The 13137-nt window shown below is 42.8% G+C and overlaps 1 protein-coding gene across 1 annotated transcript in view; it reads right to left on the bottom strand.

The window, feature by feature from the left end:
• Positions 1–7204: 7204 nt before the first annotated feature.
• The window catches only part of LOC124034055 (reticulon-4 receptor-like), a 122486-nt gene continuing 116553 nt past the window's right edge, over positions 7205–13137 (bottom strand). Inside the window, exon 2 of the mRNA XM_046346762.1 lies at positions 7205–9349. Coding sequence (XP_046202718.1) covers positions 7935–9349 — 1415 coding nt within the window. The 3' untranslated portion in view covers positions 7205–7934. The remainder of the gene's footprint in view (positions 9350–13137) is intronic.

Genomic DNA, 13137 nt, shown 5'->3' with positions numbered 1-13137 from the left:
GGGTTGCTACAATGGCCCTGGCTATTTTTAGGAAGAGAGGGTCCAGATATGTCTAGCCCAGGTGATTAGGGATCCAGATTTTACGGCTCTTTCAGAACATCAGCTGTCTGGATATGGGTGAAGGAGAAGCAGGGGGGACTTTGTTTGCCAGGGTTGGGGTAACCAAGTGGAAAGCATGGCCAGCCGTAGAGAAATGCTTCTTGAAATTGTCGATTATTGTGGATTTATCAGTGGTGACAGTGTTTCCTAGTCTCAGTGCAGTGGGCAGCTGGGAGGAGGTACTCTTATTCTCCATGGACTTTACAGTGTCCCAAAACTTTTTGGAATTAGTGCTGCATGATGCAAATTTCTGTTTGAAAAAGCTAGCCTTTTGATCGGGTTCAAGCTATGGCTGAGACACTCAAGGACATTCAGAGACTTGTCCCGAAGGCACTCCTGAATTGTCTTGGCTGTGTGCTTAGGGTCGTTGTCCTGTTGAAAGGTGAACTTTCACTCCAGTCTGAGGTCCTGAGTGCTCTGGAACAGGTTTTCATCAAGGATCTCTCTTTATTGCTCCTTTCACCTTTCCCTCGATCCTGACTCGTCTCTCAGTCCCTGCCGCTGAAAAATATTCCCACAGCATGATGCTGTCACCACAATTCTTCACAGTGGGGATGGTGCCAGGCTTCCTCTAGATGTGACGCTTGGCATTCAGGCCAAAGAGTTCAATCTTCATTTCAATATTGTTTCTCATTGTCTGGGATCCTTTAGGTGCCTTTTGGCTAACTCCAAGCCGGCTGTCATGTGCTTTTTACTGAGGAGTGGCTTCCGTCTGGCCACTCTACCATAAATGCCTGATTGGTGGAGTGCTGCAGAAATGGTTGTCCTTCTGGAAGGTTTTCCCATCTCCACAGAGGAACTCTGGAGCTCTGTCAGAGTGACCATTCAGTTCTTGGTCACCTCCCTGACCAAGGTCCCTCTCCCCCAATTGCTCAGTTTGGCAAGGCGGCCAGCTCTAGGAAGAGTCTTGGCGGTTCCAAATTTCTTCCATTTAGGAATGATGAAGGCCACTGTGTTCTTGTCGACCTCCAATGACCTCAAGGCTTGGTTTTTGATCTGACAGGCACTATCAACTGTGGGTCCTTATATAGACAGGTGTGTACCTTTCCAAATCATGTTCAATAAATTCAATTTACCACAGCTGAACTCCAATCAAATTATAGACACATCTCAAGGATGATCAATGTAAACAGGATGCACTTGAGCTCAATGTCGAGTCTCATAGCAAAAGGCCTGAATACTTATGTAAATAAGGTATTTTGTTTTTTATTGTTCTACATTTGCAAACATTTCTAAAAACCTGTTTTCACCTTGTCATTATGGGGTATTTTATATAGATTGATGAGCGGAAAATTATTATTTTAGAATAAGACTGTAAACGTAACAAAATGTGGAAAAAAAGGAAGGGGTTTGAATGTTTTCCGAATGCACTGTACATAAATCTTATTTGATCTTTCTGTCAGTTGCCCCAAGGCATTTCATGCAAGTGGCATACTGTGTCTGCAGTTAATGCTCAAGCAACTTGACACATGCAGGGCATTTGAACAAAGAAACAGTGTTATAGCTATACCAAATGGGCTTTTATGACCTATTATTCTGTGTCGTGCTTTTTCAAATAGCTTTTAGAGGTCACACCAAAAGCATATTTTGAGAAAAGTGCTAAGGGTAGGCCTACTCTTTACAGACATATCAACTTTGATGACATTAGACCAGATACACTTAGACCCCCACAAAGTTAAAAAGCTGAGAATAAAATACCTTTTAGAGGTCATAATAAAAGGTGAATGGGCACTCTCTATAGACATAATGAAAGGTGTAATGAAAGGTGTATGGGCACTCTCTATACACATAGCAGTGTTGAGGCCTTTAGCCTCCCACAGAGTAGAGAAAGAAAAAAGAATGTAAAGACAGAAAAATAGTGAAAGGTGAAAAGTATGACATGTGGTCTCCAGGCTATGACCTCACACACACAAACACAGTGGAGACAGCATGTAACTCATCTGGCGGCGGACGCCAGTATCACGTAGAGGACTGAGAGGAGAAAGAAGTAAATGTGGAGTACTACAATACTGGGGCTTGAGATCAGGCCACTTTTGACAAGGCACTCTGTAATCAGCCACAAACAATGAGCCTTCCTTTCCACAGTAGGCCTGGGCCAGAAACGGACTGGCAATAGAGCTGGTCCATCTTTACGCAGTGGGCCTGTCTAAGTTGGGGCTCTTGCACAGAACAATCATTATTTGGCTAATAATGGGGACCTCAAGGAAGAAAATGGGCCAGAATGTGGGCCTGCCATCTGTTTAGAACAGTGGTTCTTAACCTGGGTTCGATCGAACCAGTCTCAGGGGTTCGGCAGAGGTCAAGACACACATCCGACTCATATGATTCGTGATGACACGCCCTGCTTGGCCATCATTGGCTGCAGGTGATTACGCTACATTGCTTGGCCTATCTGTGCTGCAGGGAATTTGGTGCGCTCAGTAGTCGACTTGTGACTGTCGTGATGGTAAGTCTTGTGATTTCTTTCATAATATTTTAATCCCTGCATACTTGCTATGTCGAAAAAAGAAAGTGGTCGGACGGATATGTACAATATGGATTCACATGTATAACGGAACGTGATGGGAGTCAGCGTCCTAAACTGCATGATTTGCAATGTCAAATTGAGCAATTCTAGTCTAGCACCGGCAAAACTAAGAGAGCACTTCCTTAAGCTGCATGGAGATGGAAAATACAAGAACACCATGCTCGCTGAATTCAAGGTGAAGAGAGCCAGATTAGATGAAAAGGCTACTCTGCCTGTTCTCGGCTTTGTACCCATCAACAAACCGATCCTCACAGCATCGCAAGAAGTTGCTTACCTGATCGCAAAGCAGGGCAAGATGGCGAATATCATGCTGGGAAAAAAAGCTGACTTTAAGTTATCCCAAATTCCTCTTTCAAATGACACCATCAGCGACAGAATAGAGGGCATGAGCAAAGACATCTTGGCTCAAGTAGTTGCAGATCTGATTTCAAGCCTGGCAAAATTCAGCCTTCAACTCTACGAGACCACAGACGTTTCCAATCTAAGCCAGCTTGCTGTATTTGTGCGCTATGTGAAAGATGACGTGATAACGGAATATTTTTTATTTTGTAAGCCTCTTACAACAACAACTAAGGCAGCCGATGTGAAGAAACTTGTGGATGACTTCTTCAAAGACAACAATCTTTCGTGGGATATGGTTTCTGCAGTTTGTTCAGACGGAGCTCCAGTCATGCTGGGAAGAAAGTCTGGTTTTGGTGCGCTAGTGAAAGCCGATGCACCACATATCATTGTTACGCATTGTATTCAGCACAGGCATGCGTTGGCAACAAAAACCTTGCCTCCAAAACTGGCAGAAGTATTAAATATTGTAGTGGAATGCGTGAACTATGTGCGAACTAGTGCTCTGAGGCACCGCATCTTCAGTGAGCTGTGTAAAGAAATGGGTACTTCGAGGTACTTCTGAACCATTCTAACGTTCGGTGGTTATCCCGGGGACAGGTGCTGAATCGTGTTTTTGCCGTGCGTGTGGAATTAGCCCTGTTTTTGCAAGAGCACCAACATTGTCATGCAGATTGCTTGAGTTCATTCTCATTTTAGCGTACATGGCTGATATCTTCGCAGCTCTCAATCATCTCAATCAAAAGATGCAGGGCGGTGGAGTCAACATCATCGAAGCGGAGGAAAACCTGAAGGCTTTAAAAAAAAGCTACCGTTATGGAAACGACGAACAGAGAACGATAACTTCGCAAACTTTCCCCTGCTGGACGACTGTGTAAGTAAGATCGAAGATGTGTCTGGAATCGGAGACATTTCTGTACCCGTGGAACTGAAGCAAGCAATTGCCACGCACTTAGATGAGCTTGAAAAGTCTCTCGACGGATACTTCCCTACAAGAGAGTCATGTCCAGCATGGGTGAGACAGCCGTTCACGTTTAGTGTTGAGACAACAGATGTCAATGATGAATACCTCAATGAAATCATTGAAATTCAGCAGAGCCAGGTTCAACAGCAACTCTTCAGAACAACAACGCTCTCAACGTTTTGGTGTCAACAAATGGTAACGTACCCTGTTATTGCTAAGAAAGCTCTGGAGATTTTCATACCGTTTGTTACAACATATCTTTGGAGCAATCCTTTGAGGATGCTGGACCTAAAAACGAAGAAAAGGAACAGACTTTGTTGCGAAAATGACATGAGAGTGGCACTTGTTAAGGTGAAGCCGCGCATTTCTGAACTGGTCTCTGAAAGGCAACAGCAGAAGTCACACTGATTTGCAGTAAATATTCATTATTATGTTTTTGTTTTTGTGTGAAAATCATGTTTTGATGAATTTGTTCTTTGAATACAGTGATGTTGATGCACAGTTCCTTTTGTGCACCAGTAAAATATATACCTGTTTTGAATTTGAAAGAAGAATTTAAGAAGGGTTCGGTGAATGCTCATATGAAACTGGTGGGGTTCAGTACCTCCAACAAGGTTAAGAACCACTGGACTTTAGAAGGAACTGAGGGAGAGATTACAGATTAACTGAGGGAGAGATTACGGTCTACTTACTGTACACATAGGTGAAGTGTAATGTGAGGTTTCACTAGCTGTGGGCAGTTTTTACTGAAAACATCTGAGGGATCTTTTTATAGTATTATGAGGTGTATATTTTTCACATACCTCATTCAAACAGTATAACATAATGCTGTTGTAAATTTTTATGAATGTTGAATGTTGATGATGTAATATCTGAGTTGGCAGTGTAAGAGGAAACCTGCCTCTGCTATTATTTAGGTAATTAATTATGTCATGATGTCCATTAGATCATTCAGAATGTATAATAAGGTCTCATAATTATTACTGTATGTGCGAATAAATTCAGACACTGCCAAAGGCCTACTGTATGTTTGGACATGTACAGTATTACATTACATTCGTAAGCATTAGTCTGCGGAAGCAATATAAACTCTCTCTTTCAAAGATAATTTGTAAAAATCAAAATAACTTCAGAGATCTCCATTGTAAAGGGTTTTAAACACTGTTTCCCATGCAATTAATGAACATGCACCTGTGGAACAGTCGTTAAGACACTAACAGCTTACAGACAATAGGCAATTAAGGTCACAGTTATAAAAACTTAGGACACTAAGAGGCCTTTCTACTGACTCTGAAAAACACCAAAAGAAAGATGCCCAGGATCCCTGCTCATCTGCATGAACTTGCCTAAGGGCAATAAATTGCAATGTCTGTACTGTGAGGCGTCTAAGTTACACCAGGAGTTAGAGAGTTACACCAGGAACGCACAAACCCTCTTTCAGTGCTCAGACTGTCCAGAATAGACTGAGAGAGACTGGACTGAGGGTTTATAGGCCTGTTGTAAGGCAGGTCCTCACCAGACATCACCTGCAACAACGTGGCCTATGGGCACAAACCCACCGTCACTGGACCAGACAGGACTGGCAAAAAGGTTTTGTCTCAACAGAGGTGATGGTTGGATTCGCGTTTATCGTCGAAGGAATGAGCGTTACACCGAGGCCTGTACTCTGGAGCGGGATTGATTTGGAGGTGGAGGGTCCGTCATGGTCTGGGGCGTGTGTCACAGCATCATCGGACTGAGCTTGTTGTCATTGCAGGCAATCTCAATGCTGTGCATTACTGTGAAGACATCCTCCTCCCTCATGTGGTACCCTTCCTGCAGGCTCATCCTGACATGACCCTCCAGAATGACAATGCCACGAGCCATACTGTTTGTTCTGTGCGTGATTTCCTGCAAGACAGGAATGTCAGTGTTCTGCCATGGCCAGCGAAAAGCCCGGATCTCAATCCCATTGAGCATGTCTGGGACCTGTTGAATCAGAGGGTGAGGGCTAGGGCCATTCCCCCCAGAAACGTACGGGAACTTGCAGGTAGGTGCCTTGGTGGAAGAGTGGGGTAACATCTCAGAGAAAGAACTGGCAAATCTGGTGCAGTCCATGAGGAGGAGATGCACTGCAGTACTTAATGCAGCTGGTGGACACACCAGATACTGACTGTTACTTTTTTTATTTTGACCTCCCCCGCCCTTGTTCAAGGACACATTATTCAATTTCTGTGGAACTTGCTCAGTTTATGTCTCAGTTTTTGAATCTTGTTATGTTCATACAAATATTTACACATGTTAACTACTTGCGTGGAGCCATGCCGGATCCGGTAGCGTAATCATAGCCTCAAGCTCAATACCATAACGCAACGTTAACTATTCATGAAAATCGCAAATGAAATTAAATTAATATGCTAGCTCTCAAGCTTAGCCTTTTGTTAACAACACTGTCATCTCAGTTTTTCAAAAATATGCTTCTCAAGCATAGCAAACTAGCATTTGTGTAACAGTACTGATAGCTAGCGTAGCATTTAGCATTAGCATCAGCAGGAAACAATTTCATAAAAACCAGCAAAAACATTCAAATAAATCATTTACCTTTGAATAACTTCAGATGTTTTCAATGAGGAGACTCTCAGTTAGATAGCAATGTTCAGTTTTTCCTGAAATATTTATTGTGCAGGAGAGATCAGTCCGTTTGGTGCATCACGTTTGGCTACCAAAAAAAAAAAAAATTCAGTTATCCAAACGCCAAACTTTTTTCCAAATTAACACCATAATATCGACTGAAACATGGCAAACGTTGTTTAGAACCAATCCTCAAGGTGTTTTCACATATCTCTTCAATGATGCACACTTCCAGGAATGATACTTCTCTGTCTGTGTCGCATGGTAAAATTATTGCCACTGAGAGTTACGCACCAACGTAGACAAAGGACACCGGACGGGACCCTGGCAAATGTAGTCTCTTATGGCCAATCTTCCAATGATTGTGAGTGTTTTCTTTCCAAAGCTGGCAATTATATGCATAGTCGAGCATCTTTTTGTGAGAATATATTGTGCTTAAAACGGGCACGTTTTTTTTAATCCAATAATGAAATAGCGCCCCCCTAGCTTCAACTGGCTAAGTTTGCTGAAAATAAATGCAGTTGACAGTGAGAGGACGTTACTTTTTGTGCTGAGTTTATGATTGAGTAGTCATGAGTGATTATCTTTAATGCTGTTGAATTCTGTGTGATTAAATGAGAGCAGTCCTCCAGTGCCTAAAAAGAACACATCAATAACCAACCAGCTATAGCAAAGGATAACTTTTATTCATAATATATTCATACTTGTACACAAGTAAAATAAAATGCATATCTATGATTCCATTGCAATCTCTGTGAAACATTTAGACAGCATTATTTTAGCCAATGCTACCCGTACCCATACTGTGATGAAAACACAACTCAAACTGGGGAGAGAATAAACATTTGTCTTTACTTATAAACATAAAAAACATAACAGTACCCGACAAATGCAACACTTTTTGAATAAATAATGGGGGAGTGAAAATCTATTTTTCAACAAACAGACCCTAAACGTTCTTTGTGTTCGTTCAGACCCTCTGAATTCATGTCATTTTTTATTCATTTTTTTGTGGTCTGTCTAAGCAGTCACTGTCTCAGCAGTAAAAGCTTTTGAGACAGAAAAAGGAATAAGGAGAGTCTCCAAAGTGGTGTAGCTTAGACAAGGTACAGTACATACAGAACAAACAATTTTGGGCACTGATTTGTTATATACATTAGATGAGACATGTTCTGTAAAGGCATCCTTTTTTGTTTAATTTCTTTATTATCGTAAGTCCTTGTTACCCTGGCGATGGGTCCAAACCTGACTTCCTGTGTTATCAGTCTCTGGGCTGTTAGTGGAGGTCAGAGATGACTGCAGATAGATTCTGTATCATTGTCATGAGCATTAATAACAATCTGTGAGTCCCAACAATGTTTATTTAGCATGAATCCCATCCCAGGCCCTAATGTCCTAAGACATGACCATAGAGAACCAGAACCAGATTATGGACATGAAGATACAACTCAGCTCCACCTGCATTGTAGATCCATGGCCTTTGAGACATTGTGCATCGGATTTGGGTTTTTTAGTGCACTTCTTTTTCTTCCTGGTTGGGGCTGTAGAAGGTTCCAGATCTTGCAGTTGGACTAAGGACTGGTCAAGGTTGTTGGACAGAGTCCCCAGAGGCCCGTCGTTGAGACTCTGCTTATTCCGGGTGGTCTCATTTTTTGTTCGCTCCTGCTCTCTGAATTTGGTCTTGGATATGTTCTCCTTCTCCTTGAGGGGGTTGTTGGTGATCTGGCGGCTGTTGTAGGATGAGGGGTCAGGGATGGTTTTCTCGGAGATGCTAGAGGACTTATCATTATCTGGAAGACAACACCTGGGAATTCCATTTCCCAGAGGATATTCCGTGGAGGGAAATTTTCCAGACCACAGGTTGGAGCTGAAAAGCTGGGTTTGGATCTGAGGAGTTTCCACACACCCTTCCAGATCATCACTCTTCAGCCGTTTCAGGTCCTTCCCAAACAACTCCAGTGGGACGTTACACTCAAGCTCTGAGCTGGAGCCCTTGAAGCGTTTGAACCAGTCCCACAGGGTCCTGGCCCGACAGTCGCAGACCCACTGGTTCCCGTTGAGACGCAGGTACTGGAGGGACCCCAGCGGGTCCATGGTCTCCCCAGTCAGAACGGTCAGGTTGTTGTAGAACAGGAACAGTGTGGTCAGTTTTCTCAGGTCACTGAATGCTCTTGGTTGGACGTAGATCACCCGGTTCTGGTGCAGCAACAGGCGGTCGAGGTTAATGAGGCCACGCAGCATGTGGTCCGATACGGTCTTGATCTTGTTGTTGTGCAGGAAGAGATAGGTGAGGTTGGCCAGGTCCAGGAAAGTGTCATCGTGCAGGGCCAGTAGGTTATTGTCCTGCAGGTAAAGGTACTGCAGGGAGAACAGTCCCTGGAACGCTCCAACAGGTAACTCCGACAGGCCGCACCTGTGCAGGTGGAGGGTGTGGAGCTTGGACAGGCCCCTGAAGGCCGTGGGGCTGATGATTCTCAGGTTACTGTTGTCCCCAATGTCCAGCTCCTCCAGCCGCTCCAGACCATAGAAGGCCCCAGCTTCGATGTGGCTGATGTTGTTGGAGTACATCCAGAGGACGGTGAGGTTGTGCACAGAGCTGAAGCTGGTGGAGCGGACCACGGTCAGCTTGTTGCTCTGGAGGAATATCCGCTGGCTCTGCACAGGGATCTCATTGGGGATGGAGAACAGTCCTTGTTGCTGGCATGCCACGGTGGGCCGTGGCTCACTGTAACACACACATTTGACCGGGCAGCCCTCTGCTCCTTGAGGCACCAGGTTTAACCACAACACAAGGAACAGGAGTCGGCCCCCTGGAGAGAGAAGAAGAGATGAGTGGGTCAGTTCTACAAGTACATAAAAATACTTCATCTTAATTTCAATATAAATGTGATTTGTAAATGGTTTGTAAATGTGAACATCTCTGCCTATCTCTTGATTGGTTGTCGATTTTGCTTTCCTCTAAAGCAAAACAAAAACTTTACAATATTGTTCCCTGATCTCCTGGTCATTTTTTGTAATTAGACACTGGCCTAATATTGAACTTCAATACATATACCATCCATCCAATCACCATTACAGCACTTTCCTTTACATTTACAGTAAGTAATCCCCAAATAATTTGCAGCATAAAAAGGCAGTGGAACACCCTCTAGGCCAGGGCTCTCCAACCCTGTTCCTGGAGAGCTACTGTACTGTAGGTTTTCACTCCAACTCTAATCTAGAACACCTGATTCTAATAATTAGCTGGTTTATAAACTGGGGTAGGAGCGAAAACCTACAGGACGGTAGCTCTCCAGGAACAGGGTTGGAGAGCCCTGCTCTAGGCTCTCACATAGTCCTCTCCTAACTAGTGATGCAGTGTGTCTTTAAAGAGAAAACCGTCAGTGATTATTTGCCCCTGGGGACCCATTTCCTCCTTGCTTCTAACGCAAGCATGAAGACTCGGACGATTGAGAAGAGGGGTCCCAAGAAGCTGATTCATTAAATATGGGTGTGTAGCTTTTAAGCAGAATCAACAAACGCTGATAGGGTGGATGGAACTAATGTTTGACATTTAGCCTGTCGCGTAAAGATAAGTGTAGTGGGAGCCTGGACCCTTTCGTGCCTGGCTGAGAGGCTGAGATCTTGATGCTAGTTTTCAGGGTGGAGAGTAGAACTGGGTTCAAATAGTATTTGAGATCACTTAAAATAAGTTATCACTGTTGTGTTTCTAATTGTTTCCAGAAGTAATTTATTTCCGCTTGAGTTACAGGAGTTATGTGTTATTGCTAACCTAACACCGGAACATGTGGATACAGCACAGATACAAGTATAGCGATTTCACTAATTCATCAAATGCAGATCAAGATTTCAAAGTGTGACAGCAGGAGATGCCAAATCCAATATGTCATGTCAGGTGTCAGGTGTTATTGGCAGATATTGTCCAAATCTCAGTGAATCCAGCTCTAGCGCCTGTCCTAAGTGTGGATTTCCATTCACAGCTGCCACAGGCATCACTGGAATCCCAGGCTCTGCCATGACAGGTAGTGAAGTACTGGAAAATGCATGAGCTTTACCCTCCTTCACTCACTCCCTCCTTCCTTCCTTCTCTCCACCACTCCTGTTTTTCCTCCCCATCTCACTCCATCTCTCTTTCCTCCTCCTCCCCTCCCTCTCCGTGCCTCTCTTCCTCCCTCCGAATCGGTTTTAATCCATCCCTCCCTCTCTTCATCCCCCTCCCTCATCCCTCCATCCCCTCCTGTTCTTCATGCTGCAGTTGCAGCAGCTCATCCCTGGCCATTGTTACGCGGGAGCTGTGGTGTGGCTTGACAGCAGCCCCCTGCTGCACTTTCTCTCCAATCTCCCTCTTCAGCCTTCAGCCAGACACACTATGCCACCAGAAAGCTGTTCAGTTTCCTTCCACTACTCTTTATTTCTGCATCACAACACTTTTCCCTCCCAGTTCCCAGCCACCTGCTTCTCTAACAATAGCAATATATTGTTTTGTAACTGCAGCAGGCTTTGTATCTCCTCACCGCATCTCTGCTCATTTTCTTATTTCCACCCATGCGTTGTATGTTGGAGACCTGGTTTTCTCAGCTCCCGGTATAATGTTCTATAATGCTCTTCAATAGCATCTTTTGAATGACAGTATAGTCTAAGCCAATCAGGTGTTATCAGTTTTATAATACTAACTATTGCCTGCTGACTGCTTTCTTTATATAGAGATGTAGGATAGTAATTACAGACAGTTTGCTACAGCAGGAAAATAATCATTCAGAAATAGGAAATGTGGATTATAATTAAAGGACAATTTTGTAAGGGTTGACACATTTTTAAAGTCTGAAATGTAAAGGTGGAAATGGCAAAACTCAGAAGTCTTTTAAAAACCTCAAATACACTACAAGTTTTACATTTCCTGCATTGCAGTAAAGTTGTCCTGCAACAGGGTGATCAAATTAAGATCCTACATCTTTAGGACTGTGTCAATTGCCTTGCCATTAGTGTTGTCAAACAGAATTCAGAAGTCCAAAGCCATTTTTGCCCTCATCACCTCTTGCACCTTATTTTTACTGTGCTTACACTTCCGTGATGAATAACTGTGTAATAATAACCACACAGTTATAACTGTGTCAACAACATAGTAGTTACATATGTTTTACTATGTAATTACATGGTAATAGGGTTGAGGAATCAGTTACACAATTTAAACTAGGAATGAGTAATTACACATTCACTCGATGACAGTTATTCCACATGTGTAACTACTGATGTTATTACACATTTTCTTGTTCCACTATGCACCTGTTTTGTAAATAAACATTTGAACGTCACCTGTGAATTACCATATTAATAATTGAAACCAAAACCGGACCTTGTTACATGTAACAACAATTGTAACAAGACACTCCCTGTCATTAACTACCGGCTATTTTTCAATAAAGTTTATTTCTGTTTTGGAAAAAGTACCAATATAAAGTGAAGTGACATTGTAATTGCTTTGTAGTTACAATGTAACAACCTTTGCAGACAATAGGCTAACCAAGGGAAATAAGAAGAGAAGAAAATGTTTTTACAGTTTGTGTAACGGCATTCGTCTGTTCAAGGAAGGGAGTCGGACCGAAATGCAGCGTGTTTGTTACTCATGATCTTTAATGACAGAAAACGCGGTACATGAAATAACTGAAACTAAATACAAAAAACAACAGAACGGAACGAGAAACTAATTACAGCCTATCTGGTGAATACTACACAAAGACAGGAACAATCACCCACGAAATACAAAGCGAAACTCAGGCTGCCTAAATACGGTTCCCAATCAGAGACAACGATAAGCACCTGACTCTAATTGAGAATCGCCTCAGGCAGCCAAGCCTAACAACACCCCTAATCAGCCGCGATCCCAAATAATACAAACCCCAATACGAAACACAACATATAAACCCATGTCACACCCTGGCCTACCCAAACATATAACAAAAACACAAAATACAATGACCAAGGCGTGACAGTTTGACTTTTCCTTAATAGATTTGACAAAGATTCATATTCAACCATTTTTCAGACTCAAAGCAATAACTATTTTAGTTAGTAAAAATACAGGGTGGGATAGCTAGCTAGCTAGCATTTCCCCATCATTCACTAATGTAGCTAGCTAACGTAAACTCACATAAACTCGTACATTGCCTTGGTCCGTACAATTGCCCTTATTTTAGCGCCCCAGAAACATAATACTTCCAGATCAACTGTAATGTCAATACCACTGTAAAGCACAATTTCTCTCCATTCTAACATAATCAATTACATGATCTAAACGCTGCCCGTTTCTGTATAATTTAAGCAGGCAATGAACCCCGTCGGGTCTTTTTTTAAATGGCGGGTGGGGAAGCGAAACTAATGGGTGATAGTGAGAAGGAGAGATGTTGTGTGGGAAAATTGCTTTTTTTCACTCGATCTGTCCAACTTATCACCTTATCGCCTCTAAAATGTAAATACAACACTATAGAGTTTATATAATGTGTCATTACATACCTATTTGAAGGTTTGTGTCGAATTTTAATCAGGTTTTTAGGGCAGTGCTAAAGTGATCTTAGAAGTAAACAGTGGCTTTGAGAATGAT

Source organism: Oncorhynchus gorbuscha, linkage group LG04 (genome assembly GCF_021184085.1).
Source record: "Oncorhynchus gorbuscha isolate QuinsamMale2020 ecotype Even-year linkage group LG04, OgorEven_v1.0, whole genome shotgun sequence".
Taxonomy (NCBI): Eukaryota; Metazoa; Chordata; class Actinopteri; order Salmoniformes; family Salmonidae; genus Oncorhynchus; species Oncorhynchus gorbuscha.
This window is presented reverse-complemented; position numbering and strand designations above follow the sequence as displayed.